At 40.4% G+C, this 18632-nt stretch overlaps 1 protein-coding gene across 4 annotated transcripts in view; it reads right to left on the bottom strand.

Annotated features, from left to right (window-relative positions):
* Nucleotides 1-2: 2 nt before the first annotated feature.
* The window catches only part of tmem198b (transmembrane protein 198b), an 18761-nt gene continuing 131 nt past the window's right edge, over nucleotides 3-18632 (bottom strand). Inside the window, exons 1-6 of one of the 4 annotated variants that reach the window (XM_043241948.1) lie at nucleotides 18220-18632; nucleotides 8586-8725; nucleotides 6012-6289; nucleotides 4208-4789; nucleotides 2220-2422; nucleotides 3-1684 (exon numbers count right to left, since the gene is read on the bottom strand). The exon at nucleotides 18220-18632 is cut by the window's right edge and continues 131 nt beyond it. In XM_043241948.1, the coding sequence (XP_043097883.1) occupies nucleotides 1529-1684; nucleotides 2220-2422; nucleotides 4208-4789; nucleotides 6012-6180 (1110 nt within the window). In that variant the 5' untranslated portion in view covers nucleotides 6181-6289; nucleotides 8586-8725; nucleotides 18220-18632 and the 3' untranslated portion in view covers nucleotides 3-1528. The remainder of the gene's footprint in view (nucleotides 1685-2219; nucleotides 2423-4207; nucleotides 4790-6011; nucleotides 6290-8585; nucleotides 8726-18219) is intronic. The other 3 variants (XM_043241946.1, XM_043241949.1, XM_043241947.1) reach the window with 3 other exon arrangements.

Here is an 18632-nt window from a genome sequence, read left to right as displayed (position 1 = left end):
AGTGAATTCACAAAGTTTACCATAATAACCAGGCCCATACAAACACATGCTGTTGTACAGTGTCCAAAGAAAATGATGTCAGATTGTCAAAGGTTTCATTGCATGAAGACTTTCTGTCTTTAAGACTACACTCTGTTATCAGACGGTAAGTTATAAAGAAAACATGACTATGCATGTAAAACCAAACAAACAAACTAATAAATACCACCATCCATTCACCTGTAGGGACTCGGGATCCCTCGGAAAACAATGAATTAGAAATAAACCAATATCTAATAAATATGAGAGGCCATGTTGAAATGAATATACTAAATGTGCATTTTATGTACATAACATAGATTTTCTGCTTTGCAGAATTAAAAAAAAAAAAAAAAAAAAAAAAAAAAGGAAAAAAGAAGAAGAAGAGAGACGCCATGGCAGAAATCGCTCATTTCAATTGTCCGTATGAAGATGGGCCTGAAAACGCATTGTGGAAAGGAAAATGGGGGTGTTTATGTCATGCAGTTTGCCCCAAAGTGACAGCGGGGATCTTTTAAGAAGGACGTTTGTTCCTCGACCATCATGTCTTCCTGGACACCCTATAGGTTCACTTGCAAACTACTTTTATACACAGCAGTAACTGAACGCTCATGGTGGCATCCGCTGCGCTCTCTTCCGAGGGGCCAAATCTATAGTTTTTGCATCATTATTCTGTGTCCGTGTACTTTATAGTTCTCCCCCCACCCCCGTGCTCCAAAACATTCACGCTGTCCCTGAGTATCATCTTAGCTCATTTCCTCCATCTTGTCCTCTTTCTTTTCATCACCAGGCGTTCAGATCTGCATCCCAGAGTGGACCAGGTGGCTCTGATCAGCAGTAATATGGCTCTTTGCCCTACAGCCTTTCTGAAACAAGGCTAAGGAGTTGGATTCTCCTGAGAGAGTTTCTTAGTGGTGTCTCGAAGGCACCCCTGCTCGACGGTATTTGGTACAGTCCTGGGCCAGAATGCGGGACCTCACAGTACAGACACTGACTGGTGGAATCCACGGACTTTACTATGAGAGGAGGAACGGCTGACTTCAAAACGAAGTCAGCGTTGTAGTACAAAGACGAGATTCAGCACCAACCGATGAATTTGTCACAAACGGAAACGCAATATCGTGAAACATTGATGAACGGGTAACACACTAATTCACCACAGACTTTTTTTTTTTTTCTTTCAAAATAATTTGACAGAATGGAGCCCAGATATATTATTTTTTTTTACCACCTCATAATGGTTTTCTTATTAGTTGAACAGAATGCCACATCTTAGGCACATGTTCGGGTAAAGTGTGTTAGTGTAACCGTGTTTGTGAAAGCAGCTCTTTAATGCAACCGTGGTCTCTGAATGATGCGTCCGGTGTTATAGTTAGAAGTGCTTTCATTGTTTAGTTCTGAATGGTGAGGAGACCCAAGCCTCTGTGCATGCGGGACCCGGGGTCAGGTCAGCACCGGATGAAGTGTGTGTAAGGGGATGGGGGCCGGGTTTGTGAAGAAGTGTGTGCGGTCAGACCCGAACGTGTGGTCCGACCCCGGAAGTGAGAGGGACCCTGGATCCACAGTCATAGTCCATATCCACACTTGTGTGACCCGCAGTCATCAGCCCTCCCGCTGGATAAGCGCGCCCATCCACCTGCCTCTCCCGAAAACTCTGGATATAGCTCTGCCAGAGAGAAAGAAACAGATATTACTACATTACGAAACAAGACCAAAGTAAATGCGTGCTAAGTTTTTCCAGCGCTGTAGGATAAAAGGTATAAGACTACAGTAAATACGACTTTCCAAACAATAAATTAAAACAGTAAATATAGTCATAAATGTTCAATGTTTAAAATTTACAACAATTTTTAGAGGCATTTTAAATCAGGTTAGTTTATGTTGCAATGCATAGAATCAGAGTCTGCAGATCAGTTAAGTAATTATTTAATAAATTGATCAGCTTTCCCCAAAATATATTAAAATATATAGCCCAGGACCAGCTTATATCATTACAGTGTCATGGTATGCGTCAAAGGCTTAAATACATTGTAATATAAAAATAAGAGCATCAAGTATTTCATTGCAGGGACTTTTTTTTGCAGTCATTTTTGAAGTTTTGGCAGCGATGTCTCTTTTCCATTAAATTCCACCCTGCTCTGCAGTATAAGTGAATAAGAGCAAGTAGGTATGTGTAGGACGGTGTGTGTGCGTGGACTCACAGGAGAAAGCACGTCTCCATCAAAGCGTCGTATAGGGTTGGGTTTCCTGCGGTAGGCGGGCTCTGGGTGCAGGGCTTTGGCAGCATGTGTGTGGTGTGCGTTCTGCGGCTGCTTCCTCTTTTTCTTCCTGCTGCTCTCCCTCCTCTCCTCCTTCTGACGTATACGCATGAGCTGAACCCGCCGCTGCTGGCGACTGATCATCACTGAGAGAGAGAGAGAGAGAGAGAGAGAGAGAGAGAGAGACAGAGAGACAGAGAGAGAGAGAGAGAGAGAGAGAGAGAGAGACAGAGAGAGAGAGACAGAGAGGGAGGGAGAGAGAGAGAGAGAGAGAGAGAGAGAGAGAGAGAGAGAGAGAGAGAGAGAGAGAGAGAGAGAGAGAGAGAGAGAGAGAGAGAGAGAGAGAGAGAGAGAGAGAGAGAGAGAGAGAGAGAGAGACAGAGAGAGAGAGAGAGAGAGAGAGAGAGAGAGAGAGAGAGAGAGAGAGAGAGAGAGAGAGAGAGAGAGAGCGACAGAGAGAGAGAGAGAGAGAGAGAGAGAGAGAGAGAGAGAGAGAGACAGAGAGAGAGAGAGAGAGAGACAGAGAGGTCACACTACATAGCAGAAACATACATTATATTGAACATTATGACACAAATATTTCGTCATATGCGTACACTTTATGACCTGCACACACAAACATGCACAAAAATAAAGATCGCTTCAAATGTACTTTTCTAAAGTGAATGGAAACAAATATAAATTTGAACTGAGCGCATAAGATATTAGGCTGAAGCCATACAATAATTTATGTGATGAATAGAAAAGCAGTATGTTTACACGCACACCAGCTTTATGGTTTCTGCAATAAATCTGCTGAAGACATGAAAGCGGTGTTCATGTTTAAATGCACTGTGATCTACAAGCGAGCGCTTTTATCCACACTTTTCCTTTACATTAGTTATTCGTTCTTCTTTACACTCACACACACACACACTTTAAAAACTTACATGTATTAAAATGGCCACATAAGCTGCTTTTTGGCCTAAACCCAGGTGTAACACTTTCTCTTAATACCTTAAAAAACCATAAAGAAAATGACTTTGGCTTTAAATGACGCTTCGAATAGCTGCTCTCTGCAAAAAGCTTGAAAGCCAGACAGTGTGTGTTACAGTCAAATGCTCCGTTAAAAGGATAGCTTTTTTTTTTTTTTTTTTTTAGGAAAGCACAATTAGTTGTGATTTACATATAATAATAATAACAACAATAATAAAATCAAATTGAAACAAAATAAGAAATACTATTTCACCATTTCAGATACTTGCTTAAGATACATTAACTTCAAAAGAACACTGTATCATTGTGTATGGGAGTGTAAAGAAGTAAGAAATATGTGGAACGATGTGAGAGTAATGACAGAAAAGATTCTTGATGTTAATATACCACTCTCGCCATTGATATTTTTATTTAATTTATATCCTAACAAGACGAAGTTTAAAAACACAGTATACATTCATATTAAATACAACATCTTTAATAAATTTTAATAAAGAGACCTTACAAATTGTTTTTAAAAAGTGTGATAGAAGACTAAATAAAAGAGGTGATATTGTATACTAATGCAAAATATTGCATTATTGAGTATGTTTTCTTTGTACAAGATATTTATATACTTTACGTACTATGTCTATACTATATATACTTAGGTGTTCCATGAAAAAAAAAATCAAACGGTTCCAAACTTTCATGTTTGGGTGAACTCTTTCTTTAAGAAACCACACAACTACACTGTACTGTGAACAGACAGAGAGAGCCTCTCTGTGAACTGATACTCTGCGCTGCATGATTGTTTCTGTGATTAGTCACACCGGCCTGCGAGCACACCGACAGACAGGAACCATCTGCTGTTCTGCACACATTCATACAACCTTTTCTCCCTCCCCGGTACAGTAAATCCAAAAGAACAGTGTGTCATTTATTCCAAACAACACTTTTGTCTGTCCCTGACTCACCCTTCGTGTGGGAGTAGCCCTCTGCCGTCACTCTCCACTGCACCAAAACACCCAGCAGGGCGAGAGCAGGCCAGGCTCCCAGGACCACCCACGTCGTCCAGCACACCGGCTCCGGGGGGCCCGTTTTCACCCGCTCGTAAATGTACCTCACCAGCGCGAAGAGCTCCACAAAATAATCCGTAGCCACAACTATCACCGCAGCCCCAAACACGGCCGTGGAGAGGGTGGTGAAGCATCTCTGCCACTGCAGGGTGAGGACGGCGAACAGCATGCCCAGCCCCAGCAGGACGCCCAGGGGCACCCATACCGACCGCGGGGGGTTGGACGACAGCTCCTCCATCCCTATCAGGGTCCCGATGCCCACCAGCAGGCCCAGGAGCAGCCCCACCATGAAGAGCCCAACGCTGCGCACCAGCATGGTCACCAGGCCGCACAGGGTGCCGATGCCCAGGCCGATGCCCACGCTGGCCTCCACGCTCAGCTGCGTGTCCAGTACTCGCTCCTTGTAACAGAGCAGGAAGATGATTACAGAACCGAACATGAGCCCCGTGAGGAAGAGTACAGCCTTAAAACAGCGGTAACCTGCAAAACAGAGGGAAAAAAAAACAGGAGGTGAGAACTGAATGAGTGAAAGAAAAAAAAAATGTGAGAAAGAGTGAAGGGAGGGAGAAGAAAAAGATAAAAATAGCTAGACAGATAAACACTGGGAAAGCTGATTTCACGGCTTAAGAATAGCTCAAAAGTGTGAGACCACGATTCTGCTCAGTTTATTAGCGGTTCAGCATTTTCTAACACTTTCAATATGGAGAAATGACTTAGAGGTTGATTATGACTTTGATTATAACCTGGTAAAACTTCTTTTCGCAGGGTGATGTACAAACGTGAGAAAAAGCCAAAAAACCAAGCATTTTAATCTGAAACTCTGACATTTAAAACTACCCAATAAGGATGTACCCATATTATTTCTGGCTGATACCTCATACAGACAAGCCAATTATTATTTTTATTAAGGCAGATATAAAAATTCTATACAATACAATTATATAAAATACAACTATATAAAATGCTACAGGTGAATTTAAGTATCACAATATTACACTACATTATAAAAAATTATCTAAAATTTAATCAATGAGCAGAAGGTATGTAGTAGACTGAGTGCAACATATTTAGATTAAAAAAAAAAAAAAAAAAAACCTTCATGTAAGATACAGTAAACTTTACAGGGTTAACTGTCTCATTAAATTAAACTGTTTTAAAAAGGTAACTTTAAGAAAGCATTAGCTGACAGCAAAAGTGACCTAAATTGTAAAAATGAGCATGAAAAATGTACATATTCAATACTGACCGGTGCTTAAAAATGATAGATAATAACCATTAAAAAAGTACTGATAATATGTACACCTATTACACAGTGATACAGAAATCATCATACAACTATGAGCACCTACATTTTTAAGCGGTGCCTTAATGCTATTTTTTTGCATTCATGATAGGCTTAAAAGTACAATTTCAAAAGCATCCATTAAATTGTACATGAGAGCTGATGACTAACAAGAAAAGAGGACTTAACTAAATGGCGCAAAAGTGTAGAATATTATGCCCCCTTTAAATCTGTGCCCATCTCAAGTAGAGTGCAGAACAGTTATACAAGCCATGACCTTATTTAGAACCTCATGAACTATTTAAAAGAGTTTAGAATAAGAACATGGGTTTGAAACAACCATGAAAAACCACCACCGTAGCCCTGACCTACATATAGATGTTGTCTCTTGGTGATGCATACGCAAACGTAAAAACTCACCAAAGAAGCAATAGATGATTCCAAAGAGACAGCACATAGAGCAGACCACTGAGGGGACCACCTCATAACGGCGCCCAACGCCGTCGTTACAAGTTTCCAACTGCTCGGGTCCGGCTTCCTTTGAGGGAGGGGCCAGCTTAGAGGCTAGGGTCTGCAAGGTGGACGTCATGGTGACCTCAGTGTGCTGGATGGAGTGACCAGGTTGTAGGGAGGGGGTGACTGAGGGAAGGGGGAGGGGCTGGGAAATCAGGGTACACCTCGCGTCCACATCAATCTACCTGTAAGAAAGAGAGAGAGAAGGGAATAAACGTCACATAACACCTTAGCTCACAAAACACAATATAGGAAGACCAGAAGTCACAATTTCGACATGGAAAAGCTATTTGTATATCAAATGTATGTGTATAAAGCTTTTCAAAATACACTGTTATACTAATAATGATGTTACTGTTGAAAAATCTTTTGATCTGTATTTAGCAGATTAAAGCCGAGTGATGATACAGTTTACAAATTTGTGATAATTCAAGCAATTACTATACTCTATATAGTATATATTGGCCTGAACAAATATACTGTATGTATAACACTGGACATACCTGTATACACAACTTAGATATAAAACTGGGCACTAATTTAGTTACATTTAATATAGATTTGCTATCTAATGCTTTATTTGAGCGTACTGTATGCGTGTATGCATATAAGGGTGATTATATGTATCGAATTTAACACAAAGAGCTGTGTGATAATACGGTTTACAAGTTACGATATAAACAGTCATGCAGCTGAGATTAAAAAAGCTGAGAAAAAAAGTCACTGGTGCCGTCCGACACAGCCTTTATACCTGAAGGGTCCACGTTGATGCCTTAAATGAACACAGTATTATCTAAAGTGTACATGTTAGTCCCTTTTGAAAAGATACTCCTCCAGTCACAGCTCTTGTACCTTTTTTCCTAAAAGTGTATACGCTGCTTTATTTAATTTATGCAGGTAATGCAAGATTTATACCGTATATCCCAATTATTATATTTTTAAATGTTATAACAGAAAGCTGATTAGCTGTGTAGAAATATATACAATTAAACGTAAAAACATGAACGTGTAGCCAGGCCTATTTCTAGCACAGTATTCCAGTTTTACAGGTTTAGAATTATACTGACTCCACCCACAATCCAATCTATAACAGAGCAGAGGTGTTTTCCTTTTCTCCCTGTCTTCCTGTTTACCCTTTCCTTGAACTTAATTGTGCGTGAGGCTCCTTGGAAAGTATTTTAGGTCATTTAAAAAGGTATTTTTATTAAACAAATATACCTATGTGACACTACTGATAAAGCCATAACTTACTCACAGAAGTTTGTTTTCCATTTATTCTCTGCTTTACCCGGTCTTCACCTCCTACGCTTGTTCAGTCATGCCCTTCTCCTCTGTCACATAGCTGTTCATTGTGTGCTTAAGCATGCCTGATAACTGTTCTGGGGTCAGGTCTTCTTTCTCTAAATGATCGCAATCTAATCAATGGCCACATCTCCTCTCACAGCGGTGCAATTGTTCTAAACCGTTTACTACAGAACTCAGCCAGACATCGTACTTTAGTTCCTATAATTCTTCTGCATAGTTTTTCTTTATTCATCTCTCTAATTACATGCACATTGCAGTGAAAACTCGCGACGTGTCACAACCTTTGAGCACCGACAGAACTATAAAGTGAAATTAATTAAATATAAATTACTATTAGTGATCATAAAAACAGCCATTAAGATTACAAAATCCTTTGCATTTGCTACAAACAATACCAAAAAATGATTGCTGAAACGGATATTGCAATCAATTTGCTACAATATTTGAATAATGATAATCAGCCACTAATTGTGAATAATTTATTGACTAAATCAAGGCACTTATATATGATGTTAGTGCCGTCTTTAATAAATTTAGGTGCTGCAATTTAAAGGGTGTGAATTAAAAGCTAAAAATGGATTTTAGGTATTATAATGAAAGTGTGTGTTTTTTATTAAAGCGGTCTCTCCAATCTTATCGTCTTCAAATGCCACGACAGCCACTGCTTTCTTTTTCTTTCTGAAGTTTGTGCTGTTTCACACGTTCTGCGAAAAACGTCTAAACTGATGGGCATGGCCCTAAACCAACTTAATTACACAGGGCTTCCTTAAGACAGACTAGTCAACTAGTCATTCTGAAAACCCACAGAGGAGTAGATTATGAAACTACAGTGCTGTGTATCCCTAGCCCATAATTCCCCTGAAGCCAGCTCGAGTTGAACGTGAGAACATTCTTCATTCGGTTACACTCCCTCCCTATTTTCTCCCCTGCTCTGTCATACAAAACACATGCCTTAGTAATTATCTTTAACTTAGGGATAATCAAAGCTCGGTTTACGTCAACCCCCACGTGGCAGAGAATCCCTGCCAAACCAAACTGCAATCCGGCACAGAGAGAAACACAACCGTGTTTTCCTCGTTACGCATCGATAGATCACCCTGTTCGGTCAGAAGTCTAACAATAATGACCTTCCACTTCCCGTCTGTGACCATAACAATGGAAAGATGCAAAGCTTACCAGCTCCTGGCCAGGCAGTATTAACCAATAGAAAGGCAGCCTCCCCCTCCATAGCAACAGACGAGGAGCCAATCAGAAGCGTTCTAGCTAGTGGGGCTCTTCAAAGTGTTGCTGTAGCATCATCATCTCAACCTGAGGAACTGAAATAAACTGAACACTCATTCATGCTTACACAAACATACACTACTGCTCTCCAAAACACTAGCCTAAACTGTTCCTGATCACACATGTCTTGAGTACACAACAAGCGACATAGCCCAAGCCTGATACTAGAAGATAGAGACCGACATATGGGAAAAAAAACGTTTTACATTTTACTAAGCATTTTTTTTTAACTCAAAGTGAAAAGCGAAAGAGGATATAAAGTGACTCGTGGTAACTGTGCAGTAGTTTGTAGTGAATTAGGATTTCTGAATAATGTATGCAAGCCATCACAGACTATGGCTGAAGCCTTTTTTTTTTTTTTTTTTTTTTTTTAAACACACAAATGTGTATACTGCTGTTGAAAGTAAAAATCTTTCACACAATGCCATAATTCACTTTATAAGCACTTAACACACAGGGTTTACATATATTTAAAATTAAATATGGAAATTAAATACTGGCCGAAAATAGGAAAAAAAAAAAAAAAAGTAAAAAAATGTATATATATTAATCACTATATATTTATTATCTACATTTGATCAAAAGTGACAGTAAAATCCCTCGACATATTGGTCAAAGCATTTGCATTTTTATCTTTACAATTATCTTTACTAAGACAGAAAGGTCTTAAGTGAATGCAAACAGCTGAGAAAGAAAAATGAAGGCTATAACAGTATATTGGATCAGGGCAGCTCTTAAAGTGACAGCAGTCTAATATTCCTGTCATTCATGTTAATCATAAAAAACAACAACAAAAAACACTTCTCTTGACTAAATAACATTTGTAGCTTTAGTAAGAAATATGTATTTAAATTATACAGCGAAAGAAATGCAGTGTTTTTATATATTTAAATTTAATTTTTTCTTTTCTTCTACTTTACTTTTTGTGCTTACCTATTTAATCACCGACTGTTTACTTGCCTTTGGGAAGCAAAAGAACACAGACAGACTTTTTCTCAAACCCGCAGAGTTATCGTCAATCTTCACTTTAGGTTACCTGAGGTCGCGGGCATTCACAGAACCACATACAAATAAACCATGCCTCTTTATTGGTCATGCTGATATCATGACCTCTGGAAAGTCTTGGCCCGCCTGTTGTTAGCCAGTGGGATGGACACTTGTAACTATGGTAACCTAATCAGACACAGCTGTTAGATTTGTCTGGCTTCAATTTATCCTATTGTTTCTGTTTGCCTTCTTTTTGCCGAGCTCCCAGCCTCCCACCGTATTTCGTTCTTCCTTCCTCGCTGTTCTTCTGTAAAGCTCATTAATTACTTCCATCTGCGGTCGTTTACCTCAACTTGCTCTTCTTTCCACTTAAACCGAGAGGCTTAGCGTTCCCCATCTTCATTCCCTGGAGGTGTTTTAGTGGGTTTGGACACCTGTGCCTTTGTTTCTCACCTTAACGCACTCCGAGTTACCTCACGTTCACACTCTTGTATTTATCCGTCCTCTAGAGTAACAACATAATCAGATTACTGACAAACACTTTATGATTCATCATCCGCTGGTTCAACATTAGCCACCCGGTCCTTTCTATCTCAGATAACACCTTCAAATAACCATTCAATTCATCTTACACCACTGTACGTTAAAGCCGAGCGCTCAGTGAGATTAAATCTCTTGGTTTTGTTTGTTGTCCCTACTTTTCCCATAATTTTTCTGGTGAACTGAAATAGTCCAGTCTTTACAGTGAAAAAAAGTTTAACATCCAACAGGGAGAGGATATGCAAAATCATTTGGACACGTTTACACGCTTAAGCCATTTTAAACCGTTCCGGCACGAGATCCAAGAGTTTTTCTACTTGAACAATCTGTCATTATTCACTCGCTTCCAAACTTGTATGAATTTCTTTGTTCCGCAACACAAAAGAAGATATTTGGGAAAAAAGTTAACCATTTTCACATAGTGACCCAAAACTGCCTGGTTACAAACTTTCCTTTGTGTTCGGCGGAACAAAGAAATTCATACAGATTTGGAATTACTCAAGGGTGAGTAAATGATGACAGAATTTTCATTTTTGAGTGAACTATTCTTTTAATACATCTACAAATCTAATTTGACAAAGATGAATCTATCTTTCGTTCCTACAGTTAACACTATGAAGTGATGAAGTGTCATTTTTGTATCTGAATTCCGCAAACCTTATTTCACTCGTAACTTCATTCTGATTTATTTATTTTTGCATTTAATCTTATTTTTACTGCTTTGTTCACTTGTCTTTTTTTGCTAGGCTAGTAGTTTTTAAATCAAAGAAGAGAAGTACTCCGATTTAAGCAATAAACGGAAAGCAAAGTACATTTACTTTTTTTTTGCTGCTTTGAAAAAACACCCAAAAACAATCTGATCTTTGACTCAAAAAAGTATACGATCCAAACTGTGAGTTGTCCGTTTAACCACTTTAGTAAGCCGATCCAACCTTTCAGCTTAACACAGAAAAGAAAATGGGTTTAAAGGGAACATTTAGTTTAAAAAAAAAAACAAAACATAAATTTTCTAGCTTCTTTGAAAAAGAAGACCTTGATATCCTCTGCTGATACACTCAGCATTCACGATATTCACAATTCACTCCCTCCCGAGTCTGCAAAGGCCATTTATGAAATCCAAGCAACAAAAATTAGTCATTTAGAATTTGTCACGTTACTGACATTAAAACCATGAATACATTTGCATATTACTTCTCATGTCTCAAATCAGCGCCTATTCAGTAACTTGCTCTTTTTTTGGTGAGCGACAGCGTGAACTACATTGCCACACATTTTTTTTTTAACAGGTCTTAAAAAGACAGTTATATTTTAAACGGATTGGTAACACTAAAAAGCGCATTCTGCCGTTTTCTCACCTTGAAGTTGTTCCAAACATACAGAAATTTCTTTCTTTTGCTGAACATTAGATAAAGTATTTTGAAGAGCGTTGTTAACCCAACAGTTGCTGGTATCCAGTGCCTTTCATGGTATTTTTTCATACTGTGGAAGTCGATGGGGACCAACAACGGTCTGGTTACCCTCATTTGCAAAACACAGTCTTTTTAATGTTTCACGGATGAATGGGACTACAGGTTTGAAACAACTTGAGGGTGAGTGAAAGATGACAAAAATTGCACTAGATCCCTTTAATGCTAAAAGTCAGAGATGGTATAACTCATGTGAGTCAAAATAACTTTTCAGTCTATAGGTAGACACGTATATAATGCAAAATATTACATCATGCAAAACTGGATTATCATTATATCAGGTTTTCGTTACCAAGTCAAGTTATCGTGGCTAAAATAATTCACGACAACATACTGTTTGCTATATACTTCCCGTCTTAATGACAAATTTGGCAACAATACTGCCGCTATTATGTTAGAACGTCAACCAGATAAGTTACAGTCACTGAATTAAAAACAATGATATCAAAATTGTACAATTAATATAATTTCATTTTTTTTAATATAATAATGGAATACGTCCCCGTTTAAAACCAAAAGGGCAACTGATTCCAGACTGATTCACACATGAATAACTATGCCAGTCATTTGTTTGTACGTGATTGATGATGTACTGAATGAGTGGCACTATGTGAGTGGTATTTGACTGCAGAAGCAGATCCGGCACCACCTGCTACACCCCCTACAAGCTGTCCTGTCTTAGCCAGCAGCAGGGCCTTGTCTGTGGGCTACGCTCTCTCACGACTCCCTTAGTCACCCACACCCAACACCAATCATCTATGAAGTAACCCACCTACAGCAGCGTCAGCATGCGTTGGCTACAGATTATATGTGTGTGTGTGTGTGTGCGCGCTTTAGGCAGTGTCGTGTTTGGAAAGCATTCAGTTCCTGAATCATTTGGCTGATGGGTTGAACAGTGTGTATGTTCGTCGGAGCACGGGGTTCTAGGCTGATGCGTCACCCTTCAACAAGATCACAGTTTTCTCTTATTGTATTGCATATCTTATCCAGCCCCAGAGTTGTTTCTCTTCCAACTTTCGATCCAGTTTTTCTTCATGAAATGCATACTTCCTGGACTCGCACTCTCGGTTTTGTTCCAGCACTGTGCGCTGGTCTTGGTGCGTTGCAAAATGTCCGAAAAGCATCTGTCCAGCTGTAAGCTTCAATCATATCCTCGCAAAGATGCCAAAAACTACACCCCACCACTTTATCTTTTCCTGACACAAAAAAAATCAGCACATTTTCTCAGTTTTAATCGATTTAAAAACGCACGCAAACCCGGCGTATCGTATTTGCACAGACACTGAAGCACATTCTCGTTCACACATTGCCTAGATAGCGCCCAACACCGTAATGATAATCCACCACTAGCAGATTTTCCTATTTTCATGAATCGGAAGGTGCTCTTTGGCACAGCCTGCGACTAAAATAGTCTGCCGTCTCGTCCAAACCCTGCAGGGGCTGTTTTTCTCTCATCCCATTGCGGTTTGGACATTGCCAAACACCCAGCGTGGAGTTACAGAATTCCACTCCGGAAAAGATCAGTGTGAGTGAATGTATGTGTGTGTGTGTGTGGGTGAGCCTGGAACACCGCCAGCGGAAGAAAGCCGGGTAGAGAATAGAGAGAACGGAAAAAAAAAAAAAAAAAAAAAAAGAGGAGGAAAAAATTAGATTGATGAAAGGCAATGAGCAAATCAAGACTGAGGAGAAGACCGTGGTGATTTTTAAACAGTGTAGACTGAGAGGGGAACACAATGAGAAGAATAGTAGAACTGATCGGTTGAAGAGCGAAAGTGTGTGTGGGGAAGAGTAAGAGATGGAACCCTCTCTTGCATAACTCCTTCATAATGGATCAGTCATGCACCGCTCATTCTGTTCATGTGTCGCCTGCAGTATCTGCTGACGTAGGGGGAAAGGAACCCACAGCCTGGTTGTGCAGACAACTAGAAAATGGAGTCAGATGAAACATTTCACAGCTCTTCAGGCTTAGTTTACCAAATCTGACCCAAATGCATGAACGTGGACGAGAACTTATTTTTACAACAACAACTATTCTCTCTGAACAAGGAAATTAAACCGTTTCAGACCACCGAACTCTGGGTCTCCCGGCACGACAAGGCCCCAGTGAGGTCAGACTCTCGACACCGCATGGCTCAGTATACAGGGAACATACGGCAAAAGTCCAAGTAAATAAAATCAACAAAAAAAATACTAACAACAAACAATAACGCAAACCAAAAGCAAATGCAGTACACTAGTATATAAATCTCCTTTTAACCATCACTCATTTTAATCACTCATTCAACTACCACTGTTAATGAAAACAACCTGTCAGTACGGAAACCTTGTGACTTCTGGATTGAACTCAGGTTCCTCTGGCGTCAGAGTCGTAATCGTACCCACAGGGGTTGTCACGTGAGACCAACTACAGCAAAAAACAAAAGGTCAATTTAAAACAAGAGACTTGCGTGCCAAACGAATGCTTATCGAGGGCTGAAATCATCTGAAGATATGTTAATAATACTACAAGCATTTTCTTTATACCAATTAATGGTTATCAAGACCCAAAAATGGCGCCTACTTTATTCTTAAAAGCAACAATGATGGACACCGCGTTAAATTTAATATCTGATCGTCAAATGAATGTCCAGAGGCATTGCTAGGATTAAAGCAAACCGGATCATTCCAGGCCAACAGGGTGAGGTTACGGATTCAGCGCACATGAAATCTACCTGACACAAGAAAAAAAACCAAAAAAACCAAACAGGCTTTCCTCGGATTACCACACCAGATTTCACTACAATGCTTGGCTCAGACAGAGAACTAAACAAAAGCTTTTGTGGCTATTCCACATCGACTCGACACAAATAAGTTGTGGCATTGCTCAGACCACTGAATATCACAGCCAGCTAGGGAAGAGTTTCGTAGTAAACAGACTTGATCAGTGATGACAGGCCTTAGATGGGAATGCTACTAGTCTAATAAACACAAGGACATCAGATCCCTGACGCATTCGGTTTATTTAAGGTTGTTCACTAAATCTAAATCGGACCGAAATGATTCTGTTCCACTGCAGGTTATTTTAACGCGTGCCAAGTAATTACATATAACAGGAAAAAACGATGTGCATAATTTGATTCTCGCCAAGCAAAGCATCACAACGGACCTTTTCCCGTCGTAGAGACGCCGTATTTCCGTTATACAAATGTTACACAAATTAAAACAAGCCTATAAAGAATAGACAGCACAGTCGATGTCCTAAAGTGACCCATAAAGTAGTTTTAACGTGTTTTCAAACCTGTAAGCATTTCTTTCTTCTGTGGAACACAAAATAAGATACTCAGAATATTTTTGAACACCACCAATCATTTTTTTGGAATAGCTTAATGATTATTAGGGTTAATAAACGATGACAAAATTTTCATTTGTGGGTAAATGATTCCTTTAAGTTGTCCAATTTTCATAGAAAGACACGTTAAGATTCTCCACAAAACAACTGACTGCACTTTCATCCCACTAAGCCTCGTTTTCATTTGCATCAAATTACATGCCGCCCACCCGTGTCCATGCAATTATTTCACGAACGACTGTTTAGAATGAACTAGCTCCAGAAATGTCCCATCCGATAACAAGTAACAGTTTTCGCAACAACACAACGGTGACGATGCAAGTGCAACGCTAGTTCAACAAGTGTGTTTGTGCACGCTGGTGTTTAATAAGATTCTGCAGTACATGTGGCTTGTGTTGAGTGGATTATTAGTATTATGACCTCACCGCTCCTCCACCCTCTGTGTACGCTTTTGTCTTTAGCTCCGACTAACACCTCTCAGCCTTTCCAGCTATCTTCTATTGTGATCGGCTCCACCGAACCACCTGCGACTTTGCTGCACACCATTTCGTCCATTATTACCCTGCAATGCTAAGTACACAAATCCTCAAGCGCTCATTTCACCAACACACAGAAATTACCACATAATCTGTTCCGCAACCAATATAACTGTTGCATAACATGGGGATAAACGTTCAGACTGATTGGGACTTCTTAAAACAAAGCAATGAGTTCATTTTTCCTTTGAGCTCAGGTTGCTTTTATGCTCAAATTTAACTCGAAATCTGCGTTTTCCCAGTATGAAACGCTCTGTTGAGTCATATATTTGTTAGAGTTGGTGGACATCAATAGAACGCCAGTCTTTGGGTGATTTGCACATGGAACAAAGGGATCCCCATGTGGCACACACAAGTGAGGAGGAAAGAACCAGCTAGAGGCTCGAAGGACAATGGATCTGTCTGTTCTTCACACGGCGCATCCGGGGAAAATACTTTTCTCTGTGTCTCCGTTCATGGAAGTTGAGACGGCGTACACGGAGCTAAACCACATCAATATCTGCAGCAATGTGCATCAAATTATGATGGCACAAACAACTGCTACATGAGCAACATATGCTTCGGTTAAACGCTTCCAGCCGTTGAAAAGTAATGAGTCATGCAAAAACGAAGACTAAAGGTATGCCCGCATTAGCAAAAGCTCTAAAATTTCACAGGCAAAAGGTCCATTCTCTATTACAGATCTACTTGAAAAGCTCCTGTAAAAATCTCTTCGATTTGGCCTCACAGCAAAGTTCTAGTAGTTCAGGTAAAAAGTTGTCCTTTCCAGCAGACTAGTTGGAGAGAACTTTTCTAGCAAAACTTCATCAAAGGCCTGATATTGCTAGAAATAACGTCGCAATTCTTTGATTTCACTTGACCGCTGCATTGACTGCAATGGCACGTGTGTATTGAAGCTTCCCCACTCGAGTGATCCGATATCCGTACCGGCACGCCGAATCGATACAAATTAATCGTTTATCAACTTTAATTATGCTAACATCTAACAGCAGAGCAGACCAAAGCATAATCGATAACATACCGCGTACTAATCATAGTAACCCAACCATAGCAATCACAAGTTCCAGTCACACGCACTCAAATCTGTCGGCGTCACGTGATGGCTCTGCTAAATGCGATGTGGTCTCAACAGGAACGGCCTCTCCAGCCACGATGAATTAACTCTGATTCGACGCGTGTGCCGACACGCAGGACAAACGATGGGGACCGCCCTGGGGGCGTCATTTGTGCTGCGCCGCTGCCGCTGCAATCGATGGCTGGCATGTGCCAATACCAGATGTTTCTGGGAAACTTCCGCAAAGCCTAAATGCCAAATGACACGCAAATAAAACGGTCAATGCAAGTGCTGGCAGTCATCAACTACTTAAAGCAAAAGTCTACAGTTTTCTTGGATCACCACAAAGAGCGCGAGAACATAACAGACGGTTTAGAAAGACAAACGCCGGTTTGTATGCGTGTTGTTTTCGATGAACAGACTCGATACGGTATGTTTTGGTACGCTTTTCATAGCATCCACCGACAAAGTCCCCAGTGCGTGGGAACACTGATGGGATCAGACCAAACAAAGAAACCGATGAGAAGATGATGCAAAAAAAACTAGCGAACGTGGCATAATCATGTTGTTTTAGAGATCAAGAGGAAATATGTGTACAGTTGTTTACTCTTCTTTAGGAACTTAGGAAGATAACTATTTGTATTTAGGATCTCAAAGACATGATGGAATTGTAAGGACTGGCACTCATTTCACTTTCACCGAGAGTGTCATTTTTTAGAAATACGTTTTTTTAACAGAATCAAGCATTCTAGAGACCCATATACATTTAAAACAATTGTTGCAGATTCTCTGCCGGTAAATTTCACAATGATTTTCAGAGAATCTGCAAGTATTAAATTTGGAAGTAGTTTGAATCGGACTGCACTACTTGTGCTCTTTTTTTTTCCCATTGAAAAGAACCAGCTCTCAAGCGATTGTGTTTTGCACTGTATGTATGTTTAGTAGCTGCGGTGTTGCAGTAACATTTAATCATAGCTCAGAATATATTGTCTTAAGTGGTTTTTTTTTTTTTTTTGCACATTCCATAAATGCACATTAGAAAAGCACTAATAAAACTACGCGTTATAATAACTGTCCAATCCAGTAATTGAAGAAATATTTCAAAAACTAAAAAGTGCATGATGATTTCTACCTACGCCGCTTTTATATTCTCTGGAGCCAGAAAATGATGTTAAATACGGTCACGTACCGAAAAGAATTAAATCACAAACTTCATAACTTTCATAACGTGATTCAACGAATAACAAAAAGTCTGTCGCACTGAAGTTTGTTCGTATGAGGCAAGTCGTGTCTCGTCTGGCACTTCAATGCCCAAATACTGCATGTAAACAGAAGTCACGTTCACTTTACCTGCAGGTATGAACTCACGCGCGTGGAGGTTTCCGCGCGTAAACGAATGGGATCTATACACGGAGACGGACTGCGGTGAATCACACCGATGTCACAACATAAGACCTTGTAAATCAACTACAAAATCTCATGCGTAAACTCATCTGGAGTGTGCGTGCAGACGAGACACCGCGAGCGAAGTAGGCCACGACATCATTTTCTTGACAAGACCGAGTTTATAACACGCAAAACAAATCCCCTTACGCTACGGGCATTTGCACGGACTTACGCGTTTTGCACAAATGACAGCGTCGGCGTGTACGAACCGACGTCTCTGGCGATCGTGTTATTCCGAACAAAGCGTCCAGACGTGGCTTGGCGGTGCGCGCTCACCCTGACCGCGGTTCAGCATCCCGCTTCTCCCAGATCCCGGTCCCGTGCTTCGGCTTCGCTCGTCCGACAGTCTAATCTCCGGCGAAACAGCCACATTCCAGTCCCATCGATCCCGGCCCTGCGCGCTCGAGCTCCGCGGCGAATACAAAGCACTTGTTTGTCTTGACAAAAGCTCCGGTGATGTTCCCGAGGTTCCTTCGGCTCCCGGTCGGCTTCTCGTTGGTCGTGGGTGCTGCCAGTTAGTCCGCGCGCCGACAATCGCTTTGCACCTGCGAACAAGTCTTCGAGCGCAAATAGGATCTACATCAT

Source organism: Puntigrus tetrazona, chromosome 6, assembly GCF_018831695.1.
Source record: "Puntigrus tetrazona isolate hp1 chromosome 6, ASM1883169v1, whole genome shotgun sequence".
Classification (NCBI taxonomy): domain Eukaryota; kingdom Metazoa; phylum Chordata; class Actinopteri; order Cypriniformes; family Cyprinidae; genus Puntigrus; species Puntigrus tetrazona.
This window is presented reverse-complemented; position numbering and strand designations above follow the sequence as displayed.